Source organism: Stegodyphus dumicola, chromosome 9 (assembly GCF_044657685.1).
Source record: "Stegodyphus dumicola isolate Sdum_Otavi_A_Nest chromosome 9, ASM4465768v1".
Classification (NCBI taxonomy): domain Eukaryota; kingdom Metazoa; phylum Arthropoda; class Arachnida; order Araneae; family Eresidae; genus Stegodyphus; species Stegodyphus dumicola.
This window is the reverse complement of record NC_140776.1, coordinates 113,667,770-113,688,012: the sequence shown is the minus strand read 5'-3', so window position 1 is coordinate 113,688,012 and position 20,243 is coordinate 113,667,770. Positions and strand designations below refer to the sequence as shown.

Sequence of the window (20,243 nt, the reverse complement as noted above, 5' to 3'; positions counted from 1 at the left end):
TGTATTTTAAGTTCCCTATATAAAACAGACATTATACATTAAAAAAATTCCACACTTTTACCTTTTAATTAAAACTGGGCCTATTGGTATGACATGACAGTCAGCATCACCAACCGGTTGTTACTGTTTAGGTGGGAATAAAATTACAAATTTAAGAATGTAACATATACAGTCAAAAGTCGTTAATCCGGACTCGTCAGGACTTCGGCAATTCTGGATTATAGATCATCAGTTTAAATCTGGTAAGATGGCATGCAGAAATTATTAAATTAAAAATATGAAACCGTCATTTGTGAAATAAAGAACAATTATGATCTAAAGGGTATCAAAATTTAGAAGAAAAAAAAAAAAAAAAAGCTTAATATTTATTTGTTTACTTTATTAAACATTTCTTTCAATGTAAGTTGTTTAAGTTGCTTCATTTTATATGATAATACTTTCTCTTTAATTCTATAAACAGACATAATTTCTTGTTCAGTTACAAAGTTCCGCTGTTCAAGTCCTATAATTGCTGTGTCCAGAATACCGACTAATTTGTCAATCGAAATTTTTTCGTTTTCAATAACCTCTATGTCACTTTCTTCACTATCGAAAGTGAATTATAATGACGAGGAATTTGATTTAAATCATATCAAAAACGGAGTACATTGAGATGAAATACTACATTTAGTAAGGAATTATAAGCCAAATAAAGTAAAAACATCTTCCCTGAAGATAAGGATAGGGCTGACAGATCAACTTGCAATTCATTGCGCGCCACTACGTCCTCCCCAGAGCAGCGTGAAATTGTAAACGGATTTCAAAATGGTTAGAGAAACAAAGGATATGCCTTTATCCATTTTTTTCAGCAATTCCACTTTTTGTTTGATGGATATCGAAACATACTTTCGCTTTGTAAATCCTTTGGGAGCTCCAGCATCGGAAATTCTGTTTGACATAATCGAAAGTTCAAGCTTACTTTTATAAAATTGCTCTTACAGTGTCCAAAAAATAATAAGCCGGATCCAATTAGAAGATTAAGGAACAACGCAATCTGCAACATTAACTGAAATAGATAATTATATAATTTTAGCTTATACCGTCCGTTATACATTAAACGCGCATGCGTAAACGTATTATGCACACACGCATATGCGCAGCCGTAAAGGTCTTACGCGCATGCATAAACACCTATGCGCATGCATCAACACGACACATGCACAGAGAGTTTGTAGCTTTGAGGTCCGAATTAACAACTTTTGACTGCATTAGCAAATTTAACAAACATTCGTAAAAAGCAAATTTAAAGTTATTAAATTATAAATAATGAAATTTAATTAACACTATTATTTTGAAACAAATATATTACCAAATGCTATAAAATGGGAAAATCACCTTAAAGTTTATTTTTTAATTGATTCCTTAAGGAAAGCCATAAGCTTGACTTTCTGGTACTAAAATTTTTAAAAAAATCTCAAACTTCAGAGTGAAAAGCCTCAATTAATCATAGTTATATGGGGGGTCAAGGTTTTTGTTTTATTTTTCAGAATAAGCCTAAACTTATATGGAGGATATATGGGTCAGAGGACCGTATAAACAGTTAAATTTTGTACTTTTTGCAAAAGTGATTTTTATACTTAAAATTACAATAACATGAATATTTGTGTCATTTAAAACATTTTTGTATTTGAGTGTGCATATCTACAGCAAAGCTATGAAAAAGCCAAAACCTTTTATGAATATACTGTATACATTTTTTTATGTTTATATACCCTAAAAAATTGTTACACATAAAATTTTAGTAATAAACTACCTTTAATTAATAAAAATACAAAACAGTGTACAGTGTATCTTTTTATTTCCCAACTAAATTTATAAAATTAGATTATTTTACCCGTTAATTATATGAAGAAAAGTCTAAGTAAAAGGCAATTACAAAAAAACCTAATAAGATATTCACCTGAAAATTAATTTTATTTCTTAATACAATCTTTATAATTATTATACCCCTGTTCCAACATTTTTATATGCTCCAATATTAGCTGTATACTATTATTTAGGTTGTTGTCTCGGCCACATTAGGTCTTCAGCTTCAACATCATCATCTGCAAAGCACTTCCCTTTAAGATGATTTTTTAGTCAACCAAACAGGTCCTTCTACTCTTACTGTTGTAAGTGTACAGGACATTTCTCAAATCAATTCCTCCACCTTTTGCACTGTTCAATCTCTCAATTTGAACAGGATGTCCACTTCGGTTTTCATTGCAGGAAAAGCCTCAAGAAAACTTCTTGACCCACTTATATTTCCACAAAGTGGAAACATTCCTTTATGAAATTCCCCCTGCCCACAAATAGAAAACAACACCCTAGTCCTCTCTTGTACAGTCATTGTGTTTCATCGACATTTTCAGACTGAGCAACACATGTGCAATTGGTACTTAGCAACTGATAAAATAAATATCATGAATTAGGTGATACTTGGTAACTGATAAAATAAAGATCTTTGTTTTGTCTAGGGGGGCATCCATTTTAGAAGTGTTCACTTTACTGACTGAATTTACTGGGATTTCAGATAATAGAGCTGAAAGCTTAATAATTTCGTATAATAAAAGAAAGAGTCCTGTCTGTGTGTGTGTGTCTTTCGTTCGCGTTTGTGCATAAGCTAATAGACCCACAGCTACGAAATTTGGTACATAGGTGCATCTAGACAAGAGGCTGTACACCTCGAAGTGATTTTTTCAAATTTGAATTTTTTTTATTTTATGTCTCCCAGTCTCAAAATGAAATCATGTCATTTTGAGACATACTGGGCTATAGGAAAGCGAGATTTTACTCTACACACTTCATTTTCTCATCATCATGAAACATAGGCACTTAGCTATTTTATGAACTTAAAATAAATTTCGTGTTTCAATAAATCAATTAAATACGAATTTATTTAACAAAGTGAGCTTAACACCTTTTCGACGGGATTTTTTCTAAAAAAGTGTATTTTTAAAAATGTACAGTTTATTTTGCTTTGATTTTTGGACACAATAAACTTTCATCCTTGCGACTGCTTTTACAAAAAAATTTTGGAAAAATGATATTTTGTATTTAAAAAAAATAAATAAATAAATAAATGAAGCTTCTGAGTACACTTCTCACATCTCTAAAAATGTGATTTTGGCAACAATTTTCCTTTCTTATTGTTGTTGATAGATTTTTGATGAAATCGCATCATTTTGAATAGTTTCATTCCTTTAGAAATATGGGTTTGGCAACAATTTTTCATCGTATTTCTTATGTCACTGTTTTTAAAAGATTGGCATATTTCATTGTCATTTTTTATACATTTTTATTGATTTATTAATATATTAATGTATTAATACATTTTCATTGACCTTTTTTTTTTTTTTTTTTTTGGATAAAATTGTTCTGCAGAGTAAAATTCTGTGCGGAATTTTTTGTTTTTTGAGTTTCTTTCATGTTATTTTTTGCTTATTTCACTGTTTGTAAGATATTGAAAAGTTTTGCATGATTTTTTTTTCTTCAATGGAAAGTTGGTTAATTTTCTTATTAGGATAATTAATATTTGTATTAAGTGATATAGCTTATTTCATTGTAATTTTTTTCTCTTGAAAATCTCTACATATAATAAAAGAAAGTCTTTGTGTGTCTTTTGTTCGCATTATGCGTAAGCTAATAGATTCACGGCTACGAAATTTGGTACATATGTGCATCTAGACAAGAGTCAAGTGCATCTCGAAGCGATTTTTTCTAAATTCGAATTTTTTTTTTATTTTATGTTTTGTGACGAAATCGCATCATTTTGAGACATACTGGGCTATAGGAAAGCGAGATTTTACTCTACACACTCCATTTTCACATCATCATGAAACAGGCACTTAGCTATTTTATGAACTTAATATAACTTTCGTGTTTCAATAAATTGATTAAAGACGAATTTATTTAACAAAGTGAGCTTAACACCTTTCCAACGGGATTTTTTCTAAAAAAGTTTATTTTTCTTTGATTTTTTGGACACATTAAACTTTCATCCTTGCAACTGCTTTTACAAAAAGAATTTTGGAAAAATTGTAATATTTTGTTTTTTTAAAAAAATTTTTAAATGAAGCTTCCAAGTACACTTTTCTCATCTTTAAAAATGTGATTTTGGCAACAATTTTCCTTTCTTATTGTTGTTGATAGATTTTTGATGAAATCGCATCATTTTGAATTGTTTCATTCTTTTAGAAATATTGGTTTGGCAACAATTTTTCATCGTATATCTTATGTCACTGTTTTTAAGAGATTGGCATATTTCATTGTCATTTTTTTATATATATAATACATTTTTATTGATTTTTTTTTGATAAAGTTGTTCTGCAGAGTAATATTCTATCCAGTTTTTAAATTTAATGTTTGGTGTCCCTTTCAGGCCTTTTTCCGGTACATTTAAAAGCCAGACGAAGGCTGGTGTCTAATAAAGAAGGAAGTAAATGTTTAATCCTCCCATGTAAAAAGTGAGTTTACTGGAACAGAATAGTGAATTATATTTGATTGAGTCAATTCTCATGATCTTGCTCCTTGTTTGACTCTTCATTCTAACCTTACTATCCATTCTCGATTCCACTGCTTGTTTGATTGTTTCTGCTCTTTGCTTCAGGCTCGCTAACCGCTCTTAATTCACCCATTATTCTGGATCTTTTTATCAAGGTCATTGTTAGTGAGCAGTGAGTAATAAACAAGAACTGTTTCAATGGGTGAACTGTCCTGATCTCACGGCAGTTCTGCCATCTATTAACATGTATGAAAGTACTAACAAGGCTTTTTTCAAATATATCAGGCCAATTTGTGGCTTACTTAATGGCTTTCCCTCATATAAACACTTGAATTAAATATTCCATGATATGGTAATAAATAGTTATATATAAAATACACAAATATGAAAAATACCAATATGTTTATTTCTGGAGGACTGAAAATAGTTTTTTCCATATGTATGCATAGTACTAGAATATATAAAATATGCCATTAAAATATAACATGAGATTAAAACCACTTGAAAGATTCTTTAGAAGAATGGCCTTACAATATTTCGACCGCGTCATCTGCGACCGTAAGTGCAAACATGCATGTGTCATTCCGACCAAATTATTCTCAAAATAGGGTGGAAGGATGGGGACTTTCTTTCCCTCCAGCATATATCTTTCCGGAGAAAAGATTTTCATGACACAGCAAGTAATAAAGGCCCTTTTGGACGAGTCTACGTGTCTTTGCAGGATGCCAGCACGGGTTGCGTTTGAGAAGGTCGAATTATTACTAGTAATTTTTATGCACACATGAAACTGTGCATATATATTCAAAAATATAACTCTTTCTATATATAGCTTTGCAGTTTAAAAAAGGTTACTAACTATTTGGAACAATTAGTTTTTGAAAACATATCAGAACCTACATAGCTCTTGTAACAGTATTTCTAAGTTACTAAAAATTCATATGCAAATAATTAAAATATGCAATATTTCCCTGAAAAAGTATTTCTATATATTTGCAATTTTGCATGACAGTAAATTTTTATTATGAAAATTACACATATCTGAATAACTGTTTTTAATACACACATATATACAAAGACTACTGAGAGAAGTATATTTCAAGAAAAATGCTGCTGGCCTTTGCCACAGTTCTGACTGGGTTCTGAAAATATACAATACATGTATTTAACATACTTTCACATGTTTTTTTACAGCATATTTATATTTTTTCTACAAAGCATTCATACTGGTTAAATTGATTAAACTTTGTAAAGAAATGCAATAATTTTCCAAAAAAGGCAAACTATACTTAAATAAAAAAGTAAGTCAATGTTTAAAAAAAAAAAAAAAAAAAAAAAAAAAAAAACTTTTTTTGCATTAAAGAACAGTTATTAAACAGCACTCATATTATAAACCTAGTTATTACATTAAATGTGAAAAAATATTTTGGTTAGAGTATATTTTAGGGTGCCCCTTCGATTATCCTAAGTTGCATTTATGGTAACCTGAGTAGTTGAATGTTACAGAAATCCTATTATGGCGTAATTGGTTGTGTGAGTGCGATGAATTTGAATGATGGGAAAAGATTTGTAAAGGCTTGTTTGTTGGTTGGTTAGGAAGTATGGTATTTTGTAGTTTACACGGCAAAATGGCTGAATGTAAGATTTATTTAAAATTTCTGTACAATTTGGAAAGGGAAAAAAGCATTAATTGACTGGCATGTAAATAAAGGTTTACTTAGTAGCCATTATAAGTGTCCTGTTTGTATGAAGGAAAAGCACATGGTTGAACATCGGAGGATATTTTTTATTCTTAGTTTTGTGAATTTATGTGGTAACATCAGTATACAGATAATTTTAGGAAATTTCTGGATGCTGTTAAGGAATTTTGTTTGCCTGAAGAAATTTCTAAATAAGGTAAGTAGATATTTCCTTTGTGTAGTGCTAAAATGAATTTCCTTTTTTAACGTTATTTCATTGTTTGATTTAAAATGTAGTTTGTTGAGATTATATATTTTTTGTTGGCTGCTCCTTTAACTTTTTAAGTGAAAATAGATCGATGTGTACATGAACAAAGTCAAGGAAGTGTGCAATGCCAAGTATGTGCAATTTTCAGTTTTTTTTTTTTTTTTAAAGTGAAAATACATCGATGTGTACATGAATACCGAGTTTGTGCAATTCTTTGACTTGTTATTTTAGCTTTGTATAGCGCCGATTTTTAAGCCAAAATAACAAGTCAAATAAATGCACAAACTCGGTGTCAAACTGCCAAAAATCCCATGGGGCACCTGTAAATACATTTTTACCAATATTTTTAGAATTGCAAAATTTTAAAATAATGATCAGAATAAGTTTTTTTGTGGTTAAGATATTATTAATTGCAGAAATGCCAAGAAGAAAATGAGTTACCAAATTAAAATTTTAGTAATTTTGTGCAAAAAAATCCCCAAAATTTGAATATTTTATTCCATTGATGGTGAAAAAATAAATTTCTAGTTTTCATCTTTTATTTAGTATTATTTCATTGATAGGCATTTATTTAGTTTATCAAAAGTTTACATTTCCGCTTGTAGAAGTCACAGCATGATCCTTTTTTTAAATTATGGGATAAATATAAAAAGAAGTCTCTAGTGTAGAGTTGAGTGCCCCTTCGACTGGAGACAAATTTTGTTCAATTTTGGTGATTAAACTCCATTTCTGGTTACCATGATAGTTTTAACTTCGTTTTAGCTTACTGAATTTTTTTTAGTGTGAAGTGAAAAATAGATCAATGTGTACATGGACAATGCGAAGGGAAAGCGCAATGCCGAGTTTCTGCAATTCTGTGATTTTTTTTTAAGTGAAAATAGATCAAAGTGTACATGGACACCGAGTTTATGCAATTTTTTGACTTGTTATTTTGGTATTGCGTAGCAGCCATCTTGTGCCTTCCTAATGCTGATCTTGATGTCAAAAAAACAAAGGGCACCCAATCGTAAACTTTTACTAATTAGATTACCATCTCAAAATTATCCTTGGAGATTTTACATAGATATGAATAAAAACATCTCAGTATATTTTTATATATGACATGCATTTATAAAATTCTTCATACCTGCCCATTAGCAACATCATCTTCAAAAGACATTAATTTGTCCACGAGCTGTCCTATTGCTTAGTAAAGAAATTCTTACCTTGAAAAACTTCTCAGGATTCATCTAGAGTTATATGTAAATTCTTTCTTACAAGATTTCTAAATTCATCATAACAAGGAAAATACAATGAGCTAGATTTTATTTAGCAATAAAATATGATAAGAATAACGTTGTAAATATAAATGAAATGCGATCTCATTACTAATACTTAAATTTAAAAACAGTATGCAATGTAAAATTAGTGCACATTACCTGATTCTCTCCTCGTACCTTATGAACACTATATAAGTTCCTATGAAAATTTAAATAGAAAAATACAAAATTATTTATGAACTTTATAGTACAATATGAATGAAATTATTTACAAAAATAACTGTATTGGTTTGCTTTTAAAATATGGATGCTATTCACTACAATTATCTCAACACAGGATGAAATGATTTGTGATAACAATTGCAGACAAAATGGAAAGCAGTAATAAAATTAAATATAAAAAAGGGAACTATCATAAAAATGCTCTTTCACCAGTTTAATGTAAATAATAATAATAAATAATAATAAACTGGAGATTCAACAATAAAACAATTCTTTTAAAAAAAGTTACGTAGCCACTTTCTGCTCATTACATAGCCACTTTTTAAAGAAGAGCAAGATAATAATAAAAAGAGGAAGATTTTAAAAAACTTTATTTACAAAAAAAGTAATAGATATCAACGAAAAGGAAAAAAAATATACAAATTGATGATTTAGTTCCATAAAATTCCATTTTATTTTGAAAACACCAATTCAAGATGAAACTGCATAAATTTTTATGCCTTAGAAAGGCATATTCTGCTAATTCAAGAAATAGCAGGGTAATTTTTTAAACAATTTAATAAAATGCTTCAGCTGGCAAAATTCGAAAAGGCACTGCAGGTTTAGGACGATTATAATCACGAACACTGTGAGGTCTCCTGTAAGCAAGTCTAACATTTTCTAAATTTGCTCTTTCAGGCATTGATGATCGTCGCTGCAACACTCGATTATTATTTAATGGAAATGCTCGAAGAACGGGAATTCTTCTATTGTTTGGTGAACCTAAATTCCTTATACGATTTGTGCTTGATCTTGTTCTTGCACCAATTTGTTGAAATGACGGTTCTCTTGATGGCCTTGAAGGAAAATTTGAAATGAAATGATTTCTTGTTCCTTCGTGGTAATTCATGCTTCTTGTGCGATGACATATCCTAACTGCATCGCTTTTTGAACGTTCTTGAACTGACTTCGAACGTAAAACTTTGGATCTTAAAATTATGCCTTTTCTGGCAGTCTCAGGTGAATAAAAAAGTTGTTTAGCACCTAAATGATTATTAAATGGCAAACTTTCTAATGTACTATTGTTGAGATCATGAGATGGATTTATTGTTTCATGTCCTCCATTGTTAAAATTAGTCCTTGCATCTGACATAAAATATGACAAACTATCTGATAGAAGTCTGTTTTCTTCACGCAAAAGTCTATTTGTATGTTCAATCTCATTTAACTCATTTGAAGACCAAGTAAGATCTGTTTGAACAGCCTGAGTTGAGGTACTGCATGATCCAGTACTAGCCGATGATTCACAATCTTTATTTACAGAACTTAGATTCTGTACACTGGCTACACTTTCGTCCTGTTTAATATTTGATTTACGAGCTTTAAATAAAGAAAAGAAAGACTTTGAAGCAGATTTTTTACGCAAATTGGCACTAAGAGGTTGTTTACATTGAATTACGCTTTTACGACGAAACATATTTCCAAATCTGACAGTCTCAGATTTCGCTTTTTCAGGACTTTTCACAGGTTTACATATAAATTTAGCCTTCGCAATACCTTTTTTCTTTCGTTTACTACGTGATCTTATTATGCTCGAAAACCGGGAAACTACTGATAGGGAAGATTTAGAAGTATTTTTATCAATATCATCATTAGAAGAATCAGAAACATCACTGTGTTGATTCAGCTCAGATTTAATATCATTAACAAGAGAAACAGATGAACTTGGCCCTGGTTCTGAATGCGATGTTAGTATGTCAGCATTATTCTCATCATTAGCAGATTCTTGTTTTTGAATCGTATCAGTGGAAAACGAAGAGCCTTCCATTAAGTTTGTTCCATTACTTATTTCAAGTGATATTTGCGACATTTCTCCTGTTGGAGGAATATAGGTCATTTGCTCACGCAAGAAATTTTTTAGAAGTACTTTTCGTCTCAAATCAAAAGGCCGAGGTCGTGATCGCCGATTCAAACGATTATTTTCATCCATTCTTAAACTAGAAAAACTATAACTATATTACGACTTTATGTACAACAAACTCAATAATATTTAATATTGCTCTTCAACACGATTATCCTAAGGTCATTTAGCACATATCATAAAATTATAATTCCATCACATCACACATCTTTACATTGTTCAAATTGCCCAATCACGACAAAAAATGACGTTGAATGTCAACGTACGATGGAGAATGGCGGTGAAATTTTTTTTGGACAAAATCAATGCGAATTTATAAATGCAGTATATTATTTAATAGTTTTAAAATATTAATCTAAATGTTAAAATGTGAATATTTTTTTAATTTAGCATAAATGATACCCAAATAGTAATCTTTTCATAATAATCTGAAAAAAAAATAGTACATAATTATTTTTCAAGAAAATTGTATCTAGAAATAAATTGCTGACAGTATTTTATCAGCGCATATTATACATTTCAATTCAACTTTCTCACAATTTTAGTTTCTGTTAAATTCTGTTCAAAAAATCAAAGCAGAAGATAATTCAACTCAACATTTTAACTTGCTGCAATGAAAATGAGGAAAAGCTTAAATGTCATAAGTTAAATATTTTGCGGCATCTGGTTATGGGTATACACGTGATTAACAAAATGCTTATTAATGAATTGAAAAAAGATAATGTATAGAAAATCTAATGATTAGATTAAGGTTTTTTGGCGTATAAAATTGGAAGTTTATTCTTCAGTTCATATGATTATATGTTACCGTGTTGCTGTCATGAGTTAAAATCCTTTTGCATTTATACAAAAATTTCCAATTGATTCATTGCAGAGAGAAGTAAGAAGAAACTTTACTTATTTCAGTTGAGAACGCTTCTGTATATTTTTTTATTTATTAATTTTGTGAAATGAAAAAAAAAAAAAAAAAAAAAAAATCACACAGTTGTAATTAAATGTTGGTGTAAAATAGTAATTGTTTAGGGAATTTTGATCCAGTTTATTTGAAAAAGAGTTATGAAAGAATATAATTCAAGGGAAATATTAAAAATTTATATTGAAATGTTTAACCTGTTTTTCGCTTGTTTATTAAAGAGCATGGTTCTGTGAATTTTCAGTAGGAAAAAAAAAAATTCTAATTTTAAACTTGGCAGATATATTATCTTCTGCAGTTTCTGTAATAAGAAATGTATCTTCCGTCTTTTGTATATAATTGTAGTTAAATTAAAGTTGATGGATTTTTGTGTTATAGCTGAGAATATCTGTTGAGCTTTTCAAGTCTAACAAGGCACTTTATGTATTTTGATAATTAAACTGATCTTTCAATGACTAAGTTGGAGAGATTGTTACACATTTGACAAATCAATCGTGTGTTACACATTTGACAAGAAATCAATCGTGGTGGCTACATTTTTTTTTTTTTTTTTTTTTTTTTTTTTGTCCACAGTAAGCTTTATACGAGTCATTTTTCTTTAGGAAAACCTCCCTTGGAAGGCATCAGTACAGTTAATGCTTGCATTTTTTTTCAGACACTTGTATTTTTCAACTTTATTAAATAAATATGTTCTGAAGTATTAATGAAATGATTTTATTTTTCTTTCATACCTACTACTATTTATCATTTTTAAAACCTGCTTTTTAGAAATAGGTTGTTTGGAATGTTTTCAATAAATAAAAAAAAAAAAATGCTATGAAATTGAACTAATGTAAGTATCCTGACACTTTAAACAAGCAGTTTAATACAAATCTGAAAATAAATGACATTTGATACTTTATTGGTTATTTTAACTTTTAATTTGTTCTGGCATAGATTTAATTAATTTTTTGGTACTTATCTTCTGCAGCAGCCTTGGCGAGAATGTTTGATTTGCTGCATTTCAGCACTGACGAGAAACGGGGTTTCTGATTTGCGCATGTGGGAGAAATAAATGTAATCAAATTGTGTCAGTATCGTGGTTTTTCATTTGCAAAATATTCATTACCCTTGTTATTTTAAAACGAAATCATAAATTTTAAAGCAACATAGTTTCAAGTATATGAGCTGCCCTGACATATTTGCCACACTGATGATAAATAACTAAAAGAAATGGAAGGACATTGGATAAGCCGCACCAGCAATACACTGCAGGAAAGCATTCCAAAACAGGCCACTTATTATTCATTTATTCTGTAATTCCCTTCCATATTGATGCAGTTGTCATGAATAACATTTTTATGACATTTACAATATAATTATAAACAGAAATATTTATATAAATAAAAAATAATTATCTTACTTTGAGCATGCCCGAAAACAAGCTCTGCTGATTTTTAATAGACTTTATTTTTACATACTAAGTAAACTTTATCATCATAGTTTACCATATTTTAAAAGAGAATACATAAATGAGATAATCAAACAGAATTTTATAGTTAAACTACATTTATATATACAAAACCTTCAAATTCTGACTGTCAGAATTAATAAACTTGCAAGATCACTTTTATTATTCTATTCTAAATTACTTTTTTCAATGTCACTGTCTTTATTTTCTTTTTCAATGATTTCCGATTTTAGGGAAACTGATATAAATATATCAGCTTGGACTGATTGCTCGATTGACCCATAAGGCAACTTCTTCATATGAAACATTTTTCATCCGTCTGGAATTTGTGAGAGTGGAGTCTGCTTCACATCCATCCCTCTCAGTACTTTAGTAGTTCATGCTTGAAAATTCTATTGATTGTGAAATCCAGTGGGTGTAAAATTTTTGAAAGCCCACCTGGTATTCCTGAGACATCAGCTTTAAGTTTTTGCTATATCTACTAAATGGGATCACGTAATCAAGAACGATGAGTCTCCAAGGTTGGAAAGCATCACTTTTCCTTTTCTGATAAATGTTCCTCAGCAAAACATCACTTCTTTGCATATTCATTTTTTTTTTCATTATTGTAAATAATTATCCCTTTAGGTAAGCTTCCTTTTAGAACTCTTTTTAAAATTATCAAAATGGTTAACTTTTCTCCATTGGTGACACAACTTGCATCATTTTCGGTTGTTAGCAAAGAGTAGTTGTTTCATGTTTTGAATGAGCAGTTCTACTCAAAGGACACTCAAAACTAATGGTCACTGTATCCATATTAATTACTTGCCCTGTTTCCAGATTTTGTTCTGTAATTTTCTTAGATATGTATTCTAAAAATGCTGCCTTTCCCAAGCTAGTCCATGGGAAGCTTCTCTCCAGCTGTTGGTTTGGTCTTGACAGATACTACCTTTTATTTCATGTACCTGATATTTGGCTCTAAGTTTTTAATGCCCATTTCTTGAGCAAATACTTTTACTGAAAGGCAGATTTTAACTGTTGACACTGATAATCCTTTTTCTCTCTCTTCTATTGTTCATTTCTCTGAATTGTTTCCAAAACAAGCCAAACTATTTTTTCTTGAGGTAAAAGTATATTTTAGGGTACCCATTGGCGATTTTGGGCGGTACATGGATACCGAGTTTGTGCAATTCTTTGACTTGTTATTTTGGCTTGTGTAAAAATTGCCACTACACAAATCCAAGATAACAAGAGAAAGAATTGCACAAACTTGGTATCCATGTACACATCGAACTATTTTCTTTAAAAAAAAAAAAAATCCCAGAATTGCACAAAAATGGCATTGTGTACTCCCTTGACTTTGTGCATGTACACATCGAACTATATTCACTTGAAAAGTCAAAGGAATAGCCAATAAAAAATATATAATCTGAATAATTCATAAAATTATTTTAATTCAAACAATGAAATAAGATAAAAAAGGAAATTCATCTTAGCACTACACGAAGAAAATATCAATTTACCTTATTTACGTATTTACACGTCTTCAGTCAAACAAAAATTTCTTAACAGCATCCAAACACTTCCTAAAATTATCTGAGCTAGAATCTGTATCCTGGTGTTGCTACATAAATTCACAAAAATAAGAGTAAAAAGTTCAACCATACTCATTTCCTTTCCTTCAAACAGTACACTTCATAATGGCTACTAAGTAAACCTTCGTTTACACATAAGTCAATTAATGCTTTTTTCCCTTTCGTTCCAAATCTTATAGAAACTTCAAATTAATCTTACCACATTCAGCCAATTTACTGTGTAAACCACAAAATAACAACGTACTTATCCAATGCACACAAGCCTTTACTCAAAATTCGACACTTTTCCAAATTTTTTATCATGATTCAAATTCACTGCAACCAATTACGTTATAATAGGGTTTCCATTCATAAATAAAACAACAACTTTGCGATAATACAAGGAGTACCATAAAGTCAACTCTAACCTTTTCTTGATATTGAAAATTATAAATATTATAAATGCATGCCATTCTTATTTTATTGAAAAAAAAAATGAAACTCCCTTATAATCTGTTTAATATTGTTGCTGATTTGCTGAAAAATAGAATTGTTAAACTTTTCCTGGGTGCTAGCTAAAGAATTCATCAACCTCAGAGAGGAATCCTTAAGGGTGTTGTTTCCAGTCCTAGTCTTTGGATTGTTAGTATCAACGATCTCTTTCAGAAACTTCTTGATATCTTCAGTTGTGAACTTATTGCCTTTGCTGGTGTTTTATTACTCTGTGTTCAGGAAAAGGAGTTCCATGATGGTTTTTTTTTTTTTTTTTTTTTTTTTTTTTTTAACCTTGCTTAGGATGTTTTAAATTTCAGTTGTAAGTGGGAGTAAATTTTAATTTGAAATTTAACAACGCAAAGTCTAAGCAGATGCTCATTGATAGAAGAAATACTACTTACGATGGATATCAATTGGTTTTTAATGATAATCCCCTTGAGATGGTGAATGAAATCAAATATTTATGTACTTTTCCGGACAGGAAATTTGATTCAAAAAAGCGTATACAGTCAAAAGTCATTAACCCGGACTCGTCAGGACTTCGGCGATTCCGGATTATCGATTTTTCCAGATTATAGATCATCAGTTTAAATCTGGTAAGATGGCATGCAGAAATTATAAAATTAAAAATATGAAACCGTAATTTATGAAATAAAGAACAATTATGATCTAAAGGGTATCAAAATTTACAGGCATCCAGGAAGGTGTCTTTTTCTTACTTTTTATTGCCCTGTGCTTAATTATGCAAGAAGTTCATTAAAGTGGAGATTTAAATTAATTGGAATTATTTGCCCATTAAAATGTTGTGAATTTGTTTTTCTTCCTTCAGTCTAACCTGCTTTTAATAACTTTTTTACTCTTTATTTAAAATAGTGTAAGTGATTTTCTATAATTTATTTGTGTTATTTAAAGTTGATGTGTTTTCCTTTACTAACATTGTGTAAGCCTTGTGTAAGTGATACTAGTTGCTGCACAAAAAAAAAAAATCTTAAATAATAATAAAAAAAAAAAAAAAAAAATGCAGGCCATACTGAGGTCCTTGATTTTTTAAGATCTTAGTTATTTTCTCTAATCCGTCTTGTTCAGACTTCCATCAGTGGATGGATTGCTTGTCAACCTGAAATTCTCTACTGCAGCCCTATAACCAATTTCAATCATTTTCTTTGTTACTGAAAGCTTAAAAGCAGCTGTCTAACTTTTACTTTGAGTTAGGAGCAATAATAATAATTTTAAAAATTCAACAAGTGTGAAAGATAAAGTAAGCACTACAATAAATGAGCAATAAGCCACAAAGCAATGAGACATGTAAGACTGAACACGGAAAGGCGAAATAAAAGTGAACCAGTGATCCAGTGATCAGCACAAAGATTTTTCTTCTTTTTATAGCTTTGGACATTGATCCCTGAATGGTTCCTTTTCCAAAATATAATTGCATATTATTTCCATTTTAACAAATTCTTTCTTTTGGTAAAATATCTTTTTCTTGGGAATAAACTATTAGCTTCCTTTTGAGTTGATAGTAGATTGAAAATAGTAAGCCTGAAAAATACTTGCAATAAAAACCACTATAATTTAAAAGTGAAAATTTTTATTACCTGTAGAAATATGAACTACAAAAACACATGAAAGAATATTGTTTTAAAATCAAAATTAGAAGAAATGCACATGTACGGATTGGTAAATGATGAAAATCGCTTATTATGAAAGCAAAATTTTTGCTATTTGAAGAAATGTAAACTAACTATAAGCACAAATGAAGAATCGTTATATTTTAAAAGTGCTGCTAGAAGTAACACAGATTGGCAACCATAAACATTTGTTTCTTGTCTGGGCAGAAACATACCAAATTAACATTCTTGCCAAGGCTGGTGCAGAGGGCTACCAGTTTCTCGTATAAATATATTCGAGTTTCTTCCATTCCTCTTTAATAATCGCTTTTAGTAGAGGTTTCAAAGAAATGCAATGTTCCATTATTCTTTTCTACAGCTTACTCCATAGAAGTTTAATAGAATATCAGTCCAAAGCATATGGAGGAATTTGGGTAACTTCGGGATAGTTATATAATAACCACAAGTGAACATTTAGACCTGTATTTTAGGATTGTTATTCTGATAGAACTTGAATGTATTTTGCTTTCCAAGTTTTCATTAAGAATATGTATATATGTAAAATTTTACTTTTAGCAGGAGATAAAAACAATTAACGTTCTAATCATGGCTGAAAATATTGCTGTGTAAAGGATTGCAAATTGCGACACAGTGGAATAATCTGATGTGATTCTAGCTTGATAATTGAACATCATTTATTTTTGGATGACAAATTTCTTAGCACATATTTTCATAACAGATAGGAACACTTGCGGTGCTAAACGTGCCTCATAAATTTAGATATGCAATTACATTTTAAATAATTCAAATAGCTAGCAGAGGCTGAGGGACATACTGTCAGCATGCAGGCGAAGAGGCAAAAGAGAGAGACAGATTAAGATCATACATTTCACACTAGGTATTAACTACAAATGAGTTTTGACCTATAACTCGGGTAAGGCTGAAGGCCGTTTGCTTGATTTTAAAGCCATAGGGGTGCATTAGCACCTTGCCCGCAGGTGAAAAGGGTTGTGATGGCAAAGCCTTGAATTTAAGCACTAGAAGTCCGCTCTTTCATTAGAAGCTCCTCTTCTCTGGTCATTAGATGGTGATTCGTTGAGGCCATTCACGTGGGTGGTCACCCACCCAAGTACTGACCCCCGAGAGATGCTGTTGCAAAACAGGAATTGTGCCAGGGAAGAAAAGTGAAATTTAGGAAAAGTGAGTTAAAATTTTGAATTTCATTCATTCAAGCTACAAGATCAGTTCCTTAGATTTCTTCTGCAATTTTCATTACATACATGGCTGAAGCTTGCTGAGAGTTTTTCGGAGACTGTCTTTTCTTTTTTGATTTTATTCATATTCCTGATAAATTCTTGAATTTTTTCATCCTGTAGCCAGCTTATCGCTTCTTCGTCTTCTTTGGGGATGGGGAAAATTCTCTTTTTTGCTTTAACATTGAATATTGAGGTCTGTGATGTCTTTACTTCTTCATCTGATGCTTTTATGAGCTGCGGGAATTCTTCAGGTTTGCTTACAAATTCTTTTCTCTTTGAGACTTGCTTCTTCTAAAATTTTCTTCTGTACTCTTCATAACCATGGTAACTGCAGATGTGGTTTTATTTGTAGAAAATGCAGATTGGTTTGTCTTCTTTTTTTGAGAGTACACACATTACTTCTGTGACCTTCACCGCATTCATTTACAGCACCTTTCTTGGTCCATGCATAGGAGCTGGGAGTGTCCTTTCTCTCTATAGTGACATTCATGCTAAACATGTTGTTTGCATAATGTTCTGAGTGCATTGCATATCTGTTCTGATTCTTTTTCAATTCTAGTAGCCATATAGGGAGCTTCTCGAAGTTGTTTCTACAGCGTCTGCTAAATTGTTTCACTTTCTTAATAGGGAATTTTCTCCTTTCTAGATCAGCGAAGATGGCTCCTTCAGTAATTCTTGCTGGTAGGTTTTTCAAGATGATTCTGAGGGGTTTCTCGGTACTCATCAGATACGTGTGAAAAGGAATTTCTCTGCTTTGTAAGTCTCGTAGTGTTCTTGTAGTCTTCAATCGTTTTAAATTTAATAAAGATTGAGTCTGATTTCATGTTAGCTTCTATTTCTTCTTTACAGATTTTTCCTTAGCTCTTGCTCTATCACCAGCCAGTTGACGTTTGCCTGCTGAAAGACGATGGGAGGGGGTTTTCTACTAGTTTTCCTGCTTCTTAAATTTCAGGGTCATTTCATCCAATTTTTCAATGCGGTTTTCCTGTGAAATTTGCGTTAGTGAGGTAGTCTTTACTTTTGCCATTTTTCTGGGTGATTTCCAGTTGTCTTTTGTGTCTGCTCAGGATTGAATTTCCACACTACAGTCAAAAGTCGTTAATTCGGACACCCATAATCCGGAATGATCTATAATCCGGACCTCAAAGCTAAAATCTTTCTGTGCATGCACCGCGTTGACGCATGCGCATAGGCGTTTTACTCATGCGCCCAAGACATTTACGACTGCGCATATGCGTCTGCGCAAGTGCAGAATATGTTTTTGCGCGCGCGTTTAATGTATAACGTACGGTATAAGCTAAAATTATCTAATTATCTATTTCAGTTAATGTTGATGATTGCATTGTTCCTTAATCTTCGAATTGAATCCGGCTTACTATTTTTTGCAGACTGTAAGAGCAATTTTCTAAAAGTAAGCTTGAACTTTCGATTATGTCAAATAGAATTTCCGATGCTGGAGCTCCCAAAGGATCTAGAAAACGAAAGTATGTTTCAATGTCCATCAAACAAAAAACGAATTGCTACAAAAAATGGATAAAGGCATATTCTTTGTTTATCTAACCGTTCTGAAATCTGTTTATCAATTTCACGCTGCTCTGCGTGGGGGGGGGGGACGTCGCGGCGCGCAATGAACTGGAAGTTGATTTGTCAACACTATCGTTATCTTCAGGGCAGCTGTTTTTATTTTATTCGGCTTATAATTCCTTACTAAATGTAGTACTTAATTTCAATGTACTCCGTCTTTGATATGATTTAAATCAAATTCCTCGTCATTATAAATATCACGAATACAAATCAAATAGTTTTCTGGTTGCAATTTTCTAATTTCGGCTATGCGTAAGGTATGCTTTACGTATCTGCGCGTTAAAAGAAATGTTTAATAAAGTAAACAAATAAATATTAGGCTGCTTTTTTTGGTAAATTTTGATACCCTTTAGATCATAATTGCTCATTATTTTATAAATTACGGTTTCATATTTTTAATTTTATAATTTCTGCATGCCATCTTACCAGATTTAAACTGATGATCTATAATCCGGAAAAATCGATAATCAGGAATCGACGAGTCCGGATTAAAGACTTTTGACTGTATTGAGTTTCGATATCTTATCCAGAAGCTCTTTTATTTTTCTCTCTTTTTCCAGATCCATTAATATATAATAATTTTTAGTCACAAACTTAGTCCAAACTTCCTCACTCATTTCCATTTTTACTTGCTTTATTTCTGCTGAGCTGAGTTCTTTGTATATCGTAGGGTTTTCCAATGACTCTATCAGCAAGTGAATTTTTCATCCTCTTTACTTTTCGTTTGGGAGATTTAAAAAGTATGCAATCTTCAGGGAAAGAGATTTCGTTGATACTCGGGATCTGTCCGAATCCATGCCTTCATCATCGGTAGAGTCAGCCAGTGTCATGCACAAGTATTGCTAATTGTAATTGGTTAATTTTAGGTTGTTATGTACAGGGCTGTGGAGTCGGTAGGAAAAAAAACCGACTCCAACTCCTGGAATTTTAAAGACTATGACTCCGACTTTGACTCCCTCATGTATGTAAACACATACACATGGGTTACAGCTTTTTTTAATTATAAAAAGTAATAGATGCTACAGGAAAAAACAAAAAATGATGACATAGCAAATTATTTATATTAATTAGCATTTATCATCAAATGGAAAAACTGGCATTAGTTATTTCTAAGAAACGGTATAGCTTTAGCAAGATCTTTGTTGGAGGACCATGTATCCGATTTGATAAACTTCAGAGCTCGGAAGAGTCTTTTCACACTGACTTGAGTAGGAGGAAGACCTGCTACTGTTAGGGCTACTTCTTTTAACTTTTCAGGATAGATTTATAAAAGTTCTAAAAGAGTTTATAAAAGTCTTGCAAGAGTAATTATATTTCTCTTTTTCTTCAAGGGCTGTGTAGAAATCATGTTTTTTTTTTTTTTTTTTTTTTTTTTTTTTTTTTTTCCAATTTTATATTTAAAAACTATTTGTTCTTTATTTTCATTCACCTAAATTTTCAATATTATCCAAAAACATTTCTCAAAATCTAATTCATCACTGGAAGAGGATGATAAAGACTCAGTTGCAATGTCTGCAGTTTGACTGTCCTGATTTGAG

General features: G+C 31.0%; 2 protein-coding genes across 2 annotated transcripts in view; one reads left to right on the top strand and one right to left on the bottom strand.

Annotated features, from left to right (window-relative positions):
* Positions 1-8,301: 8,301 nt before the first annotated feature.
* On the bottom strand, positions 8,302-10,114 carry LOC146995457 (uncharacterized). Its single transcript, XM_085823934.1, has one exon. It carries the CDS (start codon positions 9,914-9,916, stop codon positions 8,504-8,506), a length of 1,413 nt encoding a protein of 470 aa, XP_085680060.1. The 5' UTR covers positions 9,917-10,114; the 3' UTR covers positions 8,302-8,503.
* A 345-nt stretch (positions 10,115-10,459) lies between these two features.
* LOC118202430 (diacylglycerol lipase-beta-like) overlaps positions 10,460-20,243 on the top strand; it is a 116,011-nt gene continuing 106,227 nt past the window's right edge. Inside the window, exon 1 of the mRNA XM_085823933.1 lies at positions 10,460-10,727. The gene's annotated coding sequence lies outside the window, so the exon portion shown is untranslated. The remainder of the gene's footprint in view (positions 10,728-20,243) is intronic.